Source organism: Salvelinus fontinalis, chromosome 17, assembly GCF_029448725.1.
Source record: "Salvelinus fontinalis isolate EN_2023a chromosome 17, ASM2944872v1, whole genome shotgun sequence".
In the NCBI taxonomy this organism is placed as follows: domain Eukaryota; kingdom Metazoa; phylum Chordata; class Actinopteri; order Salmoniformes; family Salmonidae; genus Salvelinus; species Salvelinus fontinalis.
This window is the reverse complement of record NC_074681.1, coordinates 22146902-22165999: the sequence shown is the minus strand read 5'-3', so window position 1 is coordinate 22165999 and position 19098 is coordinate 22146902. Positions and strand designations below refer to the sequence as shown.

Sequence of the window (19098 nt, the reverse complement as noted above, 5' to 3'; positions counted from 1 at the left end):
AGAAATACTGTACTTTATTAATGTTTCAATGGGACCCACCAAAATAATTTATTGATTTAATTTAACTTCAATGTCCTCCAAATGAAGGTTTCACAATTAATGGCACCCTTAAAGATTATTGTAAATAACATCTACCAAAATTAAACCAGGAATTAAATTCGACTTATTTAGGTTTATCTAAGTCTTAAGGAACTATATTGAGCCATTACATCACTTCCTGTTTCATTAGGGTATAGAAATGAGGTAACATGCATATATTATCCCTTTGTCATCCAACAACATGAAGAAAACAAAATATCTGGCAGTTCAAAAGAGACAGATGGTCATAGACCTTCATAAATCTGGTAATGGCTACAAGAAGATCCACAAATGATTGAATATACCACTGAGCACTGTCATGGGAATTATTTAAAAAAACTACGGAACAGTTGAAAGCTTCCCTGGTAGACGGATAGGGAGGAGGGTGTGAGAGAAGCAGCAAAACCCCCAAGAATCACTGTGAAATAATTGCAGGCCTTGGTGGCTTCTTGGGGTCACCAGGTTTCAAAAAGCACCATCAGATGCCACCTCCACAACCACAGGCTCTTTGGAAGGGTTGCCAGAAGAAAGACCTTTCTGACCCCAAGACACAGACGCAAGTGCTTGGAGTTTGCCAAACGTCATTTCAATTATGACTGGAAGAAGGTGCTTTGGTCAGATACAGCACCGGCATGTTTGGCATCGAAACAGAGATGCATACAAAGAGAGGCACCTCATACCCATGGTGAAATATGGTGGTGACAACTTTACGTTTTGTTTTTTTTTTGTTTTTAATTACCGTTTATATTTTTATTTTTTCCATCGCAACTTTTTTCACTCCGGACGCTTTATCTGGACATGGTTCGTCAGCACCTTCAACAGCCGAAGCTAAGTAGTAACATGAACATGATGTCTTCTAATTGCAGGCGCTGTACTCATAATATACAGGAGAATGATCGCCTTACGGCGAGGATAGCTGTGCTGCAAGCCCAGCTTCAGACGCAATCGTTAGGCAAGGGTAATTTCAGTGTAGGAAAGGAAGAAACAGCGTCTGTGCCACCAGTAAGTACAGATAGTAACGTTAGTATAAACCCCCCCGCACAGTCCCCGCAGCCGGACAACTTTCTCATGGCTTCTGGAGGGAAATGCTGTAGGAATGCTCAACTGGTGTCGCTCATTCAGCCGACAGAAACTTTCAACCGGTTCTCCCCATTATGTAGCGAGTCGGAGTCTGAGGCTGAGTCTTCTCTTGTCTCTACTCCTCCCGCTACGGGGTCTGAGACGCCGAAGGCTCCAACCATTAGCTCTGACAAATTGAAAACCCTAGTCATTGGCGACTCCATTACCCGCAGTATTAGACTTAAAACGAATCACCCAGCGATCATACACTGTTTACCAGGGGGCAGGGCTACCGACGTTAAGGCTAATCTAAAGATGGTGCTGGCTAAAGCTAAATCTGGCGAGTGTAGAGAGTATAGAGATATTGTTATCCACGTTGGCACCAACGATGTTAGGATGAAACAGTCATGTCACCAAGTGCAACATAGCTTCAGCGTGTAAATCAGCTAGAAAGATGTGTCGGCATCGAGTAATTGTCTCTGGCCCCCTCCCAGTTAGGGGGAGTGACGAGCTCTACAGCAGAGTCTCAGCACTCAATCGCTGGTTGAAAACTGTTTTCTGCCCCTCCCAAAAGATAGAATTTGTAGATAATTGGCCCTCTTTCTGGGACTCACCCACAAACAGGACCACGCCTGACCTGCTGAGGAGTGACAGACTCCATCCTAGCTGGAGGGGTGCTCTCATCTTATCTACCAACATAGATAGGGCTCTAACTCCTCTAGCCCCACAATGAAATAGGGTGCAGGCCAGGCAGCAGGCTGTTAGCCAACCTGCCAGCTTAGTGGAGTCTGCCAATAGCACAGTCAGTGTAGTCAGCTCAGCCATACCCATTGAGACTGTGTCTGTGCCTCGACCTAGGTTGGGCAAAACTAAACATGGCGGTGTTCGCCTTAGCAATCTTATTAGGATAAAGACCTCCTCCATTCCTGCCATTTTTGAAAAAGATCGTGATACCTCACATCTCAAAATAGGGTTACTTGATGTTAGATCCCTCACTTCAAAGGCAGTCATAGTCAATTAACTAATCACTGATCATAATCTTGATGTGATTGGCCTGACTGAAACATGGCTTAAGCCTGATGAATTTACTGTGTTAAATGAGGCCTCACCTCCTGGTTACACTAGTGACCATATCCCCCGTGCATCCCGCAAAGGCGGAGGTGTTGCTAACATTTACGATAGCAAATTTCAATTTACAAATAAAAAAATGACGTTTTCGTCTTTTGAGCTTCTAGTCATGAAATCTAGGCAGCCTAGTCAATCACTTTTTATAGCTACTGTTTACAGGCCTCCTGGGCCATATACAGCGTTCCTCTCTGAGTTCCCTGAATTCCTATCAGACCTTGTAGTCATAGCAGATCATATTCAAATTTTTGGTGATTTTAATATTCATATGGAGAAGTCCACAGACCCACTCCAAAAGTCTTTCGGAGCCATCATCGACTCAGTGGGTTTTGTCCAACATGTCTCTGGACCTACTCACTGCCACAGTCATACTCTGGACCTAGTTTTGTCCCATGGAATAAATGTTGTAGATCTTAATGTTTTTCCACATAATCCTGGACTATCGGACCACCATTTTATTACGTTTGCAATCGCAACAAATAATCTGCTCAGACCCCAACCGAGGAGCATCAAAAGTCGTGCTATAAATTCTCAGACAACACAAAAATTCCTTGATGCCCTTCCAGACTCCTTCTGCCTACCCAAGGACATCAGAGGACAAAAATCAGTTAACCACTTAACTGAGGAACTCAATTTAACCTTGCGCAATACCCTAGATGCAGTTGCACCCCTAAAAACGAAAAACATTTGTCATAAGAAACTAGCTCCCTGGTATACAGAAAATACCCGAGCTTTGAAGCAAGCTTCCAGGAAATTGGAACGGAAATGGCGCTACACCAAACTGGAAGTCTTCCGACTAGCTTGGAAAGACAGTACCGTGCAGTACCGAAGAGCCCTCACTGCTGCTCGATCATCCTACTTTTCCAACTTAATCGAGGAAAATAAGAACAATCCAAAATTTCTTTTTGATACTGTTGCAAAGCTAACTAAAAAGCAGCATTCCCCAAGAGAGGATGGCTTTCACTTCAGCAGTAATAAATTCATGAACTTCTTTGAGGAAAAGATCATGACCATTAGAAAGCAAATTACGGACTCCTCTTTGAATCTGCGTATTCCTCCAGGGCTTAGCTGTCCTGGATCTGCACAGCTCTGCCAGGGCCTGGGATCGGGAGAGACACTTAAGTGTTTTAGTACTATATCCCTTGACACAATGATGAAAATGATCATGGCCTCTAAACCTTCAAGCTGCATACTGGATCCTATTTCTACTAAACTACTGAAAGAGCTGCTTCCTGTGCTTGGCCCTCCTATGTTGAACATAATAAACAGCTCTCTATCCACCGGATGTGTACCAAACTCACTAAAAGTGGCAGTGATAAAGCCTCTCTTGAAAAAGCCAAACCTTGACCCGGAAAATATAAAAAACTATCGGCCTATATCGAATCTTCCATTCCTCTCAAAAATTTTAGAAAAAGCTGTTGCGCAGCAACTCACTGCCTTTCTGAAGACAAACAATGTATACGAAATGCTTCAGTCTGGTTTTAGACCCCATCATAGCACTGAGACTGCACTTGTGAAGGTGGTAAATGACCTTTTAATGGCGTCAGACCGAGGCTCTGCATCTGTCCTCGTGCTGCTAGACCTTAGTGCTGCCTTTGACACCATCGATCACCACATTCTTTTGGAGAGACTGGAAACCCAAATTGGTCTACACGGACCAGTTCTGGCCTGGTTTAGATCTTACCTGTCGGAAAGATATCAGTTTTTCTCTGTGAATGGTTTGTCCTCTGACAAATCAACTGTACATTTCGGTGTTCCTCAAGGTTCCGTTTTAGGACCACTATTGTTTTCACTATATATTTTACCTCTTGGGGATGTTATTCGAAAACATAATGTTAACTTTCACTGCTATGCGGATGACACACAGCTGTACATTTCAATGAAACATGATGAAGCCCCAAAATTGCCCTCGCTAGAAGCCTGTGTTTCAGACATAAGAAAGTGGATGGCTGAAAACTTTCTACTTTTAAACTCGGACAAAACAGAGATGCTTGTTCTAGGTCCCAAGAAACAAAGAGATCTTCTGTTAAATCTGACAATTCATCTTGATGGTTGTAAAGTCGTCTCAAATAAAACTGTGAAGGACCTCGGCGTTACTCTTGACCATGATCTCTCTTTTGACGAACATATCAAGACTGTTTCAAGGACAGCTTTTTTCCATCTACGTAACATTGCAAAAATCTGAAATTTTCTGTCCAAAAAATGATGCAGAAAAACTTATCCATGCATTTGTTACTTCTAGGTTAGACTACTGCAATGCTCTACTTTCCGGCTACCCGGATAAAGCACTAAATAAACTTCAGTTAGTGCTAAATACGGCTGCTAGAATCCTGACTAGAACCAAGAAATTTGATCAAATTACTCCAGTGCTAGCTTCCCTACACTGGCTTCCTGTTAAGGCAAGCGCTGATTTCAAGGTTTTACTGTTAACCTATAAAGCGTTACATGGGCTTGCTCCTACCTATCTTTCCGAGTTGGTCCTGCTGTACATACCAATACGTACGCTACGGTCACAAGACGCAGGCCTCCTAATTGTCCCTAGAATTTCTAAGCAAACAGCGGGAGGCAGGGCTTTCTCCTATAAATCTCCATTTTTATGGAACAGTCTGCCTACCCATGTGAGAGACGCAGACTCGGTCTCAACCTTTAAGTCTTTACTGAAGACTTATCTCTTCAGTAGGTCATATGATTGAGTGTAGTCTGGCCCAGGAGTGTGAAGGTGAACGGAAAGGCTCTGGAGCAACGAACCGCCCTTGCTGTCTCTGCCTGGCCGGTTCCCCTCTCTCCACTGGGATTCTCTGCCTCTAACCCTATTCAGGGGCTGAGTCACTGGCTTACTGGTGCTCTTTCATGCCGTCCCTAGGAGGGGTGCGTCACTTGAGTGGGTTGAGTTACTGACGTGTTCTTCCTGTCTGGGTTGGCGCCCCCCCCTTGGTTTGTGCTGTGGTGGAGATCTTTGTTGGCTATACTCGGCCTTGTCTCAGGATTGTAAGTTGGTGGTTGAAGATATCCCTCTAGTGGTGCGGGGGCTGTGCTTTGGCAAAGTGGGTGGGGTTATATCCTTCCTGTTTGGCCCTGTCCAGGGGTTTCTTCGGATGGGGCCACAGTGTCTCCTGACCGCTCTTGTCTCAGCCTCCAGTATTTATGCTGCAGTAGTTTGTGTCGGGGGGCTAGGGTCAGTTGGTTATACCTGGAGTACTTCTCCTGTCTTATCCAGTGTCCTGTGTGAATTTAAGTATGCTCTCTCTAATTCTCTCGTTCTCTCTTTCTTTCTCTCTCTCTGAGAACCTGAGCCCTAGGACCATACGTCAGGACTACCGGGCATGATGACTCCTTGCTGTCCCCAGTCCGCCTGGCCTTGCTGCTATTCCAGTTTCAACTGTTCTGCCTGCGGTTACGGAACCCCTACCTGTCCCAGACCTGCTGTTTTCAACTCTTAATGATCGGCTATGAAAAGCCAACTGAGATTTATTCCTGATTATTATTTGACCATGCTTGTCATTTATGAACATTTTGAAAATCTTGTCTCTCTCTAATTTTCTCCTTCTCTCTTTCTTTCTCTCGGAGGACCTGAGCCCTAGGACCATACGTCGGGACTACCGGGCGTGGTGACTCCTTGCTGTCCCCAGTCCGCCTGGCCTTGCTGCTATTCCAGTTTCAACTGTTCTGCCTGCGGTTATGGAACCGCCACCTGTCCCAGACCTGTTGTTTTTCAACTCTTAATGATCGGCTATGAAAAGCCAACTGAAAAGTATTCATGATTATTATTTGACCATGCTTGTCACTTATGAACATTTTTTAACATCTTGGCATAGTTCTGTTATAATCTCCACCCGGCACAGCCAGAAGAGGACTGGCCACCCCTCATAGCCTGGTTCCTCTCTAAGTTTCTTCCTAGGTTTTGGCCTTTCTAGGGAGTTTTAACTTAGCCACCGTGCTTCTACACCTGCATTACTAGCTGTTTGGGGTTTTAGGCTGGGTTTCTGTACAGCACTTCGAGATATTAGCTGATGTACGAAGGGCTATATAAAATAAACTTGATTGATTGATGTTTTGGGGCTGTTTTAATTCCAGAGGTACAGGGGCACGGGTTAAGATTGATGGCATAATGAATTCCACCAAGTATCAGGCAATTTTGGCTGACAATCTGGTTGCCTCTGCCAGAAGGCTGGGACTTGTCCTTAGGTGGACTTTCCAACAAGACAATGACCCAAAATATATATATATATATATAAGATCCACACAGAAATGCTGTGGGCTGAGTTGAAGAGGGCAGTTGATAAGCGTAAACCCAAAAATGTGAAGGATCCTGAAAGGATCTGTGTAGAGAAATGGTCCAAAATCCCTCCAAATGTGTTACTTAACCTTGCTGTTATCCTTGCCAGAGGTGGTTGCTCTAAGTACTAAGTGAGGAGTGCCAATAATTATGAAACCTTGATTTTGGTGAAATGTATTTTGTATTAAATGATTGTATATTTTTGGTTGGTTCCATTGAAACATTAATAATGTACAGTATTTCCTACAAGTTAGTATTTTGAGTTTATCTCTAATTATATTTTTTATATATTTTTAAGTATTGTTTGTGCATTGCCAGTCAGTGGTGCTAGTCATTTTGGAGACCACTGTAGGTGAAGCCTACCCATAGAGTCTATGGCATAGACTGTATAAAAATTGTGAATATAAAAATAGGTGTAGGCCTGCCATCCTTCATTTACAGAGTCCATGCCTCTCTAGATAAGCAAAAACTACATATCCCAGGAAGCATTGAAAACATCGGGAGCTTTATGGAACAGCGCTGCTGCAGACTGTGTGAGTCCTCGATCGCTCGCAATTTGGAGAGCTCGTGGAAAAGCCGTTGGAGACCTACTTCTCGAAACAAGAGTACAACAATAAATGCCGTAATTTCCATTTGTTGGTTTTACAGAATTCTTCGTTTAGAATGGGTAATGGGCTCAATAAGGTATGTTATTCGTTGATATACAGCCTATGCATGCGCTCCTAAAGCAAAGTTTACGGGAGGTCGCTGAGTAGGCTACAGGAGTTCTGTAGACAGGGGGTTTCAAAGCATATAGAATGTCAATCAAACGCGTGTAGTCAAATGTGTTTAATGCGTGTTTTCTATTGGTGTTATGAACACGTATTACGTCTAATTTATATTGAATCGGTGCACAATTGCATAATACCATATTGCACTTCAGGCCATCTGCCATAAGAGTGTCTGTTTGTCGCTGTATGTATGCTACTGTACACTGTACACTTTAATGACTAGCTGTTTATCAAAGTAGACACACCCGGTGTGTAGGCGTTGTGCTTTTACAGTCCAACTCCTTGGCTACACATTGGACAGATTTCTGTTGAAAATGATCAAAGCATGCTACATTTGCTGATATTACTTATGGGTGTAATGCATTGCTGTGTCTTATCACATACAGTAGGCTACATGTCATCATGGATACTTTAGCAATTGACCTTCTCAAATGTTGGCTTGGTACTTGGTGTACACAACAGGTGTCATCAACTCATTTCAATTGGAAAAGCTTTCTGCACCTCTCATCACTGTTATTCCAGATGGGTTGGAGATGGGGGAGGAGAGGTATTAGGGACACACAGACACAGACAGACACACACACACACACACACACACACACACACACACACACACACACACACACACACACAGACACACAGACACACACACACACACACATACACACACCCACACACACACACACACACACACACACACACACACACACACACACACACATACACAGTGGATGAAGAAGTACCCAGTGACTCAAGTAAAAGGGAATGTTATGGATAGCCAGGGGCACACTCCAACACTACACTGTCTACACTGTATTTCTGATCAATTTTATGTTATTTTAATGGACCAAAAATGTTGCTTTTCTTTCAAAAACAAGGACATTTCTAAGTGACCCCAAACTTTTGAATGGTAGTAGACACACACACACAGATCCTACATTAACATGTCTTATTATCACTATTATTTTGTGTGGCATCAGAGTGAACTGTGTCGGTTATGTGAGCTCACTCGCCTCTGGTATTTGGTGTCAAACTAAATATACAGTCTCTGCACCTCCATGTTGTCTTTCCTTGAGAACACAGGCTATATATTTGAGTTTCGTCTTTGCTGTTAATAGTGGCATAGGTGTATAGGCCCAGGGGCTTGTGTTTTAAGTAGTAATATGGTTGCTTAGCCTAGTTATTTGTGTAATGAATGGAATGCTTGTTGTAATTATGTCAGGTTTAAGAACACTGGTGAATGTAAACAACAGGTCACACAAAAATATTCAATGCTTACCTTCCCATAGGTCCTGCCTGACTTGTACTTGGGAAACTTCAAAGGTAAGTGTTTCTTCCCAGCTGTACTGGTCAAAGGCTTGAGCGAAGGATAAGACCAATGAAGACACCCCTTCACCATTATCCCTTCCAGTACATTTCAGTTGCACATTCATATTTGAGAACATTCTATGAATATTTAATAGATGATTCATGTGTTTGTCATTCAATACTTGTTTTCCTTTAGATGCGAGGGACAGGGAACAGTTAGCAAGGAACAACATCACACACATCCTCTCCATCCATGACAGTGCAGCCCCTATCCTGCCGGTAAGAAAATAATTCCCAGTGGACCATTCACTAGATCAAAATGGCTAAATACCGCATCAGACATCCTTTCAGCATTATATTATATGAATGTACGTGATCTAATGACACCTGACACATGCATTAACACACGTTCTTTAATGCTTGTCTGTATCATACGCACACACAAAATCCAGTTTCAAAATCCAATTTAGATGGATGTTAATGTTACAAATCAAGATTTGCATCCAAAAATGAGGACACAGTTTGGTTAAGCAAATAAATTGACAGTCCCCATGTCAGTCCTCATGACTGCTCTTCCCATAAGAGTATGGTATATGTTTGCCCCTGGACCAGTCTGTCAGGTAATTCAGGACAGCAGTATGGGAATGTGGCTTAGTGTGTAATATTAGACTAGGCCCCATCCCAAACAAAACAGGTTCACATTACATCAATAGAAATCATTTGTTGGAGCCTGTATGAGCTCTGTGGGAGGGTGTAGGCGGTAGAGAGGAGTATTCATTTTAGTTTCTGACCCAGTGCTCTGGCTCTAGCTTGTGTGGGATTTGGTGTTCTCCTATTCTACTACTCCCTATAGAAACTAGCACAGTCTGTCCCATTCCTTTACTTCCTCACTACAGCTGCAATCACCACATCAGAAACACAGTCTATAGGATAGGACCTGGTGTGTAAGCTTACATAATGGTTTTTATTGTTTGCAGACACACTTGTAAGACTGAGAGCATTATGTAATAGTGTGTACAGAGAGGTGTTTACAACGATCCTGTCGGCATGCTTTGCCTATTAGATTGTAATTGTGTTAGAGCGTATAACAGTTGTATGTTTTCCTGCAGGAGATTACCTATCTATGCATCTCAGCAGCAGACCTGCCCACACAAAACCTGTAAGTACCCCAACACACAGCACCACACACTACACAAGGCTATCATACAGAACAGAACAGCACCGGACTGAAGCAGACTAGACCAGTCAGATCCATTCTATCCAGCACACACACTCTGTGTGGGCGTCTCTAGTTCATGTTCTCCTGATATGAAAATGATATGCTTCACATGCTCACCAGTTGACTGTGAATCAAAGCACTGAATAAATCACCAGCTGACTAGGCGATTCAGCTTCTTATTTCTCTAATGAGAAATCATGGAATGCTTTTTACTCATTAGGATTAAGACAAAAAACATGCAGAGATGTACTGAGCACCGACATATCAACATATACATGCATAAATAGGTGGATAGATAGATGCTGTAAAAATACATGCACATATGCACACACACATTTCCTCTGGTTGAGTGTATAGAGTGCAGGTGGCCTGGTCCTCTATGCAGGAAGGAACAGGATGTCTCTGGTTCTGTATGAGTTGCCACGTCCGTCTGCACTGCGCCTCTATTTTTATAACACCCCCCAAAAAGACGCACGCACACACTAACACCCAGGCACCCAGATGTCGCTGTCAACTCCCCTGTTACTCCCACAGCTTGCCTCTCCAGCAAGGTGTGTGAAACCTGCAGGTGAAATGTTAAACTGCCCCTGGCTAGCCAGAGATGGACAGACACCACTTGCTCATCCTGGTCCTGTCAGGAGGATAGATGGATGGCCCTAGGGCCTAGAAGAACACACCCAGGCTCACCCCTACGGCCCTCCCCTCACCCATACCCTTCACTGCTCGCACACCACAGGTGGCTGATGGCACTGTAATTTTGGAGGATGGGCTCATAGTAATGGCTGTAACGGAATAAATGGAATAGTATGGAACACATCAAACACATGGTTTCCATGTGTGTTTTTCCACCTTTCCATTCCAGCCATTATTATGAGTCGTTCTCCTCTCAGCATTATGAGTCGTTACCCACTCATCCCCCCACTTTCTATAACTGGGGTGGAGGGCCCATTTTACAGCTTTTTTGTTAACTTTAATGTTACTTGTCCTATATGCTTTGTCTTCCACAACAGATACAATGTTGTTACCATTGTGGGAATGATAACTGGTTTGTTATTGTGTTATGACCTGCTTATGACTGTACATAACCTGTATGTGTGTCATTCTCAGGACACAGCACTTCAAACAGAGCATTATGTTCATGCACGAGTCCCGGCTGAAAGGAGAGGGCTGTCTGGTCCACTGGTGAGTCATAAACTTCTTAATTTGTCCATCTGTTACTGTATCTCTGGGTTAATCTGAGTACTCACAAGTGAACCCATGTGTGACTATGGTAAGCAGCACATAGACAGATAACACAGAAAGCTATTCTTGAACTTCCCCAAACAACAATCTTGATTTGAATGTTTTGTGTTGTTAAATTATTTGAGGTATCTCTGGTGAGGGTCTTCTGAGAAATACAGAAGACCCTTCCTTTATATAAATGTTCTAATGTTGCCTCCACAGCCTCAATCTTTGACTTCCAATTCAAGTAAATGTATTGTCTATTAATATGACCTGCTGATGTCCATGCCCTTTATCTCTATCATGGCCATGCCGGCTCCTATCCATCTCTCCCTCTTAAATGTAAAGTCCCCATATTTGGGGACCCTATTTGATTTGTTTTATTCAATTCAGGCTGGTATGAGAACGGTAGCCCCTATCTGCAAAACCAGGATGTCTGCGGAAAGCTGAGTATCTTGGCTATTGATCGGCGCCTTCAAATCTTTGGTGTGACTTACTACCATATATGGGCATACGAATTTATAAGGGCAGGCCGAGCCGATAACCTCATTTCAAGATGGCTGCTACCTACATTCCGTTTAGCGTTGTGAAGCATAAACGAAATAAACACGGAATACGTTGATAAACACCAAAAGCCGGGACAGATATCTTATTCATCTGCCTGTGACCTACTGTTATTGATCACCAGTGCCGAGAGTCAAAATGTTTATTTTACACAACGTTTTCATCAAACAAATCATAATCTAATCAATTTTTATTTGTCACATGGGCCGAATACAAGTGTAGACATTACCGTGAAATGCTTATTTACAAGCCCTTAACCATCAGTGCAGTTCAAGAAGAGTTAAGAAAATATTTACAACATAAACTAAAGTAAAAAATAATCAAAAGTAACACAATAACAAAGTAATAACGAGGCTATATACAGGGTGTACCGGTACCGAGTCAGTGTGAGGGGGTACAGGTTAGTTGAGCTAATTTGTACATGTAGGTAAGGGTGAAGTGACTATGCATAGATAATAAACAGTGAGTAGCAGCAGTGTACAAAACAAATGGAGGGGGGTCAATGTAAATAGTCCGGAGACCATTTGATTAATTGTTCAGCAGTCTTATGGCTTGGGGGTAGAAGCTTTTGGTCCTAGTACAGCTTGCCGTGCGGTAGCAGAGAAAACAGTCTATGACTTGGGTGACTGGAGTCTCTGACAATTTTATGGGCTTTCCTCTGACACCACCTATTATATTTATTTTACCAGGCAAGTCAGTTAAGGACAAATTCTTATTTTCAATGAAGGCCTAGGAACAGTGGGTTTAGGGGCAGAACGACAGATTTTTACCTTGTCAGCTCGGGGATTCGATCTTGCAACCTTCCGGTTACTAGTCCAACGCTCTAACCACTAGGATACCTGCCGCCCCAGGTTATATAGGTCCTGGATGGCAGGAAGCTTGGCCCCAGTGATGTACTGGGCCATACGCACTACCGTCTGTAGCGCCTTACGGTCAAATGCCGAGCAGTTGCCATATGCAACAGGTCAGGATACTCTCGATGGTGCAGCTGTAGAACCTTTTGAAGATCTGGGGACCCATGCCAAATCCTCATGGGTCTTACAAGGTAAGCTTCGATTTGGTCTGTGTTTTCACTACATGGGGCGTATGAAATGGATCCTTAGGTTGGTAGGAACAAATCTAGCTTATTGCCAATGTTATCTGATGATGTATGACTTCATGGCAACATCGAATGTCCAATGTCCACCGAGTGACTATATCTTTGCGCATCAAAAATATGACAGCAGGCTTCCATTACACAGGGAATTGGCTACTATGGCACCTTGACAGTCTTGTAGCCAATGAGGTAAGCTTTCCAGGGATATGCAGTTGACCTGGGTGGGACAAAGCAAGGCCTAGAACCTTTTATGCGTAATGCGAACTATTGCTACCTGGCTCAGAGATGAGACGATGCTACATTACATTGTAAACAGATTTCATCACTTTAGCATTAAATGCTTCTCAAGGTGTAAAGAAAAGGTAAAAACTAAGAATATCGAACAGAAACCTAAAAAGAAAGCAACTATGAATAAGTATACCGACATAGAAGCTTTGAATAAAATACTGGAGTCGGACTCGGATCAAGGGGAACGAAGATTTCGACTCGGCCGACGAAGATTGCTTTCTAGAAGGATTGGATCCACTTTTAGATCTGTAAGTAAATTATTTTCATATATATTTATTATAGCTATTTTGTTTTTTTACTAATTTTCTGCTTTTTGTGCTTTGGATTTAGTTACCATAGGCCTATGTAACAAGTCATTTCAATGTTATATATTGTCTATGTTTCATATTAGTTCACTGTTTGCTGTTCTAAGTTTCATCTTTGAAACTTTGGAGAGGCCACTAAACTCTCATGGCCATTGTTTATTTGTGGTTCTCACCTCTGTCTTTGTCTCCAAAGTGTTACTGTTTGCATTGTGTGTGTCCTTCACACCTTCTATGCAAGTCACTGTACAGATAAAGTTTAGGCTTGGTGTTTTTACTTTACAGTAATGTCATTTTGTAAAGTTAGTCAACTATAATTCTGTGTCTTACAACAATATGTCCCTTTATTTGATTCACCACAGAGTGGAGGATGCAGAAGATTTGGATGATGACTTTTGGGAGCCACCCCTTCCCTGCAAGCGCCCCCGACGGTCAAGGTTTTCACCCCCCACTGCTGTGTCAATCACCCTGTCTGATGGTTCTACATCCACCACTCGACAAAGACCCCACTCCTCTTCAACCACCCCCACTGCAGTGTCAATCACCCCGTCTGATGGTTCTACTACCACTACTCCGCAAAGACCCCACTCCTCTTCAACCACCCCCACTGCAGTGTCAATCACCCCGTCTGATGGTTCTAGTACCACTACTCCGCAAAGACCCCACTCCTCTTCAACCACCCCCACTGCAGTGTCAATCACCCCGTCTGATGGTTCTACTACCACTACTCCACAAAGACCCCACTCCTCTTCAACCACCCCCACTGCAGTGTCAATCACCCCGTCTGATGGTTCTACTACCACTGCTCCACAAAGACCCCACTCCTCTTCAACCACCCCCACTGCAGTGTCAATCACCCCGTCTGATGGTTCTACTACCACTACTCCGCAAAGGCCCCACTCCTCTTTTACCACCCCCATTGCAGTGTCAATCACCCTGTCTGATGGTTCTACTACCACTACTCCGCAAAGGCCCCACTCCTCTTCAACCACCCCCACTGCAGTGTCAATCACCCCGTCTGATGGTTCTACTACCACTACTCCGCAAAGACCCCACTCCTCTTCAACCACCCCCACTGCAGTGTCAATCACCCCGTCTGATGGTTCTACTACCACTACTCCGCAAAGACCCCACTCCTCTTCAACCACCCCCACTGCAGTGTCAATCACCCCGTCTGATGGTTCTACTACCACTACTCCACAAAGACCCCACTCCTCTTCAACCACCCCCACTGCAGTGTCAATCACCCCGTCTGATGGTTCTACTACCACTGCTCCACAAAGACCCCACTCCTCTTCAACCACCCCCACTGCAGTGTCAATCACCCCGTCTGATGGTTCTACTACCACTACTCCACAAAGACCCCACTCCTCTTCAACCACCCCCACTGCAGTGTCAATCACCCCGTCTGATGGTTCTACTACCACTGCTCCACAAAGACCCCACTCCTCTTCAACCACCCCCACTGCAGTGTCAATCACCCCGTCTGATGGTTCTACTACCACTACTCCGCAAAGGCCCCACTCCTCTTTTACCACCCCCATTGCAGTGTCAATCACCCTGTCTGATGGTTCTACTACCACTACTCCGCAAAGGCCCCACTCCTCTTCAACCACCCCCACTGCAGTGTCAATCACCCCGTCTGATGGTTCTACTACCACTACTCCGCAAAGACCCCACTCCTCTTTTACCACCCCCATTGCAGTGTCAATCACCCTGTCTGATGGTTCTACTACCACTACTCCGCAAAGGCCCCACTCCTCTTTTACCACCCCCATTGCAGTGTCAATCACCCTGTCTGATGGTTCTACTACCACTACTCCGCAAAGACCCCACTCCTCTTTTACCACCCCCATTGCAGTGTCAATCACCCTGTCTGATGGTTCTACTACCACTACTCCGCAAAGGCCCCACTCCTCTTTTACCACCCCCATTGCAGTGTCAATCACCCTGTCTGATGGTTCTACTACCACTACTCCGCAAACGCCCCACTCCTCTTTTACCACCCCCATTGCAGTGTCAATCACCCTGTCTGATGGTTCTACTACCACTACTCCACAAAGACCCCACTCCTATTTTACCACCCCCATTGCAGGCCCTGGCACCAGTCCCCTCTGTGCAAGTTCATCTGGAGGTGCGTGGGCAGGGAGGAGATCTAGGCCTCAATAGAGAAGAGGGAGAGGCAGAGGGAGAGGCAGTGGAAGCAGCACAACAGAGGCAGAGGAAACTGAGGACAGGTGGCATACGGTCTTTGAAGATGATGAAGAACCAGAACAATTTAGGTTTAAACCCAAAGGCCCACAGTTGGTTAGTGATGAAACATACAGCCCCTTACAGCTGTTTCAGCTCTACTTTACAAACTTTTTACTGGGAACACTAATTACTAATACCAACAAGTATGGGGACAAGAAGCAGCAGGGGGGAAGGAAGATGTCCTGAAAACCTGTCATCTTGGGTGACATGCTCAACTACACTTCCTTGGTGATTTACATGGGACTGGTAAAGGTATCAAGACTAGTTGACAACTGGAGCAATTCCCCACTCAATCGGTTTGAGTTCCCCACCTCCATCATGAGTGAACTCGATTCTTGGCCATTAACCATACTATTCACATGAGTGACCCACAAAAGGATCAGGAGAATGACCAGAAGAAAGGGACTGCAGGGTATGATCGTCTTGCAAGAGTCAAGCCCCTGTATCATGACATGGTGGAGGTATGCAAAACTTACTTCCAGCCTGCTCAAAATCTATCTATAGATGAGCGCATGGTTGCCTCAAAGGCTTGAATTGGCTTGAAACGATATATAAAATAAGCAGACCAAATGGGGCAACAAGCTCTTTGTGCTAGCTGATTCAGCCTCTGCCTACACGTGGAACTTTTTCATCTAAACTCACCAAAAAAAGAAACGTCTCTTTTTCAGGACCCTGTCTTTCAAAGATAATTCGTAAACATCCAAAAAACCTCACAGATCTTCATTGTAAAGTGTTTAAACACTCTTTCCCATGCTTGTTCACGAACCATAAAAAAATTATGAACATGCGCCTGTGGAAGGGTCGTTATGACACTAACAGCTTACAGACAGTAGGCAATTAAGGTCACAGTTATGAACACTTAGGACACTAAAGAGGCCCTTTTACTGACTCTGAAAAACACCAAAAGAAAGATGCCCAGGGTCCCTGCTTATCTGCGTGAACGTGCCTTAGGCATGCTGCAAGGAGGCATGAGGACTGCAGATGTGGCCAGGGCAATAAATTGCAATGTCCGTACTGTGAGATGCCTAAGACAGCGCTACAGGGAGACAGGACGGACAGCTGATCGTCCTCGCAGTGGCAGACCACGTGTAACAACACCTGCACAGGATCGGTACATCCGAACATCACACCTGCGGGACAGGTACAGGATGGAAACAACTGCCCGAGTTACACCAGGAATGCACAATTTCTCCATCAGTGCTCAGACTGTCCGCAATAGGCTGAGAGAGGCCGGACTGAGGGCTTGTAGGCCTGTTGTAAGGCAGGTCCTCACCAGACATCACCGGCAGCAACGTCGCCTATGGGCACAAACCCACCGTCGCTGGACCAGACAGGACTGGCAAAAAGTGCTCTTCACTGACGAGTCGCGGTTTCATCTCACCAGGGTTGATGGTCGAATTTGCGTTTATTGTCGAAGGAAAGAGCATTACACCGAGGCCTGTACTCTAGAGCGGGATCGATTTGGTGGTGAGGGTCCGTCATGGTCTGGGGCGTGTCACAGCATCATCGGACTGAGCATGTTGTCATTGAAGGCAATCTCATCGCTGTGGGTTACACCACCACAATGTTTGAGTGAGGTTGATATGGTAGACATTGTGTTTTTATACTGAACAAATAGCATTTAAGGATTGCAAATATGTACTAGCACTGGAATGATCCAATTTACAGACATATGCCACTTTGGAGAGGTTTAGGGACACTTGGAAACGTCCACAGGTGTATCAATCCCATTTGCTTTCTGATATTGTTCACATGTTGTGGAAGCCATCTTATGTGTTTTCAGCTCTAGTCATCAATTATTCACTTATAGCTTGTCAATAAAGAAATAAAAAACGTATTTTGGTTGCGCTTGATCTTGTGTATTCTGAACTATGTCACTCCTATCTATCTTCTGATCATTTCCTCATAATCTCCCAGATGTCTTCTTTCCAAATATGCAACGTTTTTGCATGTCAGAATCATGTAATTACACATGAATAGCAGTTACTTTTGGGTAAGTCTATTTAGGCGGGAATCTACATTTTGCCATTACATTTAAGAAGTTAACCATCCATTCCTCTCTCCATGCAGTCTGGCGGGTGTGTCTCGGAGTGTCTCCCTGGTGGTGGCCTACATCATGACAGTGACAGGGCTGGGCTGGCAGGAGGCTCTGGCTGCTGTGAGGGTGGCTCGGCCCTGCGCTGGCCCCAACCTGGGGTTTCAGCGCCAGCTCCAGGAGTTTGAGACCACTCACGCTGACCAGGTCAATACAGAGGGAGGACAGGGGGGGAAATGTCAGTCTAGGTACATGTGACAGTGTAAGAGATGCAGGCACTCTTGGAGGGAATGGAAGTTCAATAAAAAGGAGTTTCTTATCATAAAAAATGTATGTGTTAAGCATTAAATCCTTCAGAGAGAGGAGTAGCCTTGTAGTTACTTGAGGAAGAGAATACAGCTGCCTCAACAGACAAGAATATTGACATACTGTATGTTGCTGTCTGTCTCCAGTACAGGGAGTGGCTTCGGCAGGAGTACAAAGAGAGTCCCTTCAATGATGAGGTCGACATCCGCATCCTGTTGACAAGGAGTCTCAAACCCAACGGGGTGGCGGTGGAGGTGAATATTGAGCCGCCCACCCCTCCAGGATTGCAGGGTACCTGAGACCCCTTATCCAGGTCTTAAGTCTTGCATTGTGGGATGATACCACTCTGGCCCCAAGAGGGGGGGGGTTCTCTCTCTGTCAGTACGCCGTTGGACCAGTCTCTCTGTTGTTGTCCCTTTGCTGGAGAAGACTGGGGGAGGATGGGCCGATTGATGCACCATTTTGAGAAGGTTTATTGATGTTTTATTATGGCTAATACTACTGGTTTCATAACCCCTATTTTATGTATATAGCTATGTATACCATGTTCTGTATTTGTACTTGTTTTTCTAAATCTTGAAAATGTATAATATTGTTACCATGTAATTTGTTTCTTCTTGAAGCCATGTCAGCTTTTTGTGCAATAATAAAAGGATTCAAGTCACTGTGTGATTAACTGGTTATTAACTGCTGTGTGTGCTGTCAGATGCCATGTGATGACAGAAAGACATTCTCTGTGCTCTCTGTTTCGGGTCTATTTCCTGTTTGTGTCTAATGCAAAGGAAGCCTTGCATGACAGCAGTAAAAACAACCTTTTCAGCCACCTTTCACTGTCAGCATCGGAGGGATAGAGAGGGCTGGACATGAGTGCAACTAGTTCTGAAAAGTAACTACATTTAATTTGTCTGTAGCTTACCCATCAGCTTACCTATAGTGTAGACCTCCAATAGATATATCATACAGTCTATGAAATAGACCCAGTTGATATTTAAGGTTATGCACATTTCACAACCACTGGAGGGCAGCAGTATTGCCATAGTAAAACCAATTTAGGCTATATTGTAGGTTATTTGTTAATGAAATGAATCCACTCTTCTCCACTAAAATATACCATATCAGTGTAAAACTGTAATTACCTATCAGAAGCGTTGACAAAATTAAATAGAAATTCAATTTTAAAAGCAATATAACTAAATTA

At 44.2% G+C, this 19098-nt stretch overlaps 1 protein-coding gene across 1 annotated transcript; it reads left to right on the top strand.

Moving 5' to 3' along the window:
• The first annotated feature begins 7084 nt into the window (after window positions 1-7084).
• On the top strand, window positions 7085-18564 carry LOC129813978 (dual specificity protein phosphatase 22-B-like). The gene is made up of 7 exons (XM_055866670.1): window positions 7085-7222; window positions 8598-8631; window positions 8813-8895; window positions 9726-9775; window positions 10943-11017; window positions 17630-17801; window positions 18047-18564. The coding sequence occupies exons 1-7, from the start codon at window positions 7202-7204 to the stop codon at window positions 18197-18199; spliced, it is 588 nt and encodes a 195-aa protein (XP_055722645.1). The 5' UTR covers window positions 7085-7201; the 3' UTR covers window positions 18200-18564.
• The last annotated feature ends 534 nt before the right edge of the window (window positions 18565-19098 follow it).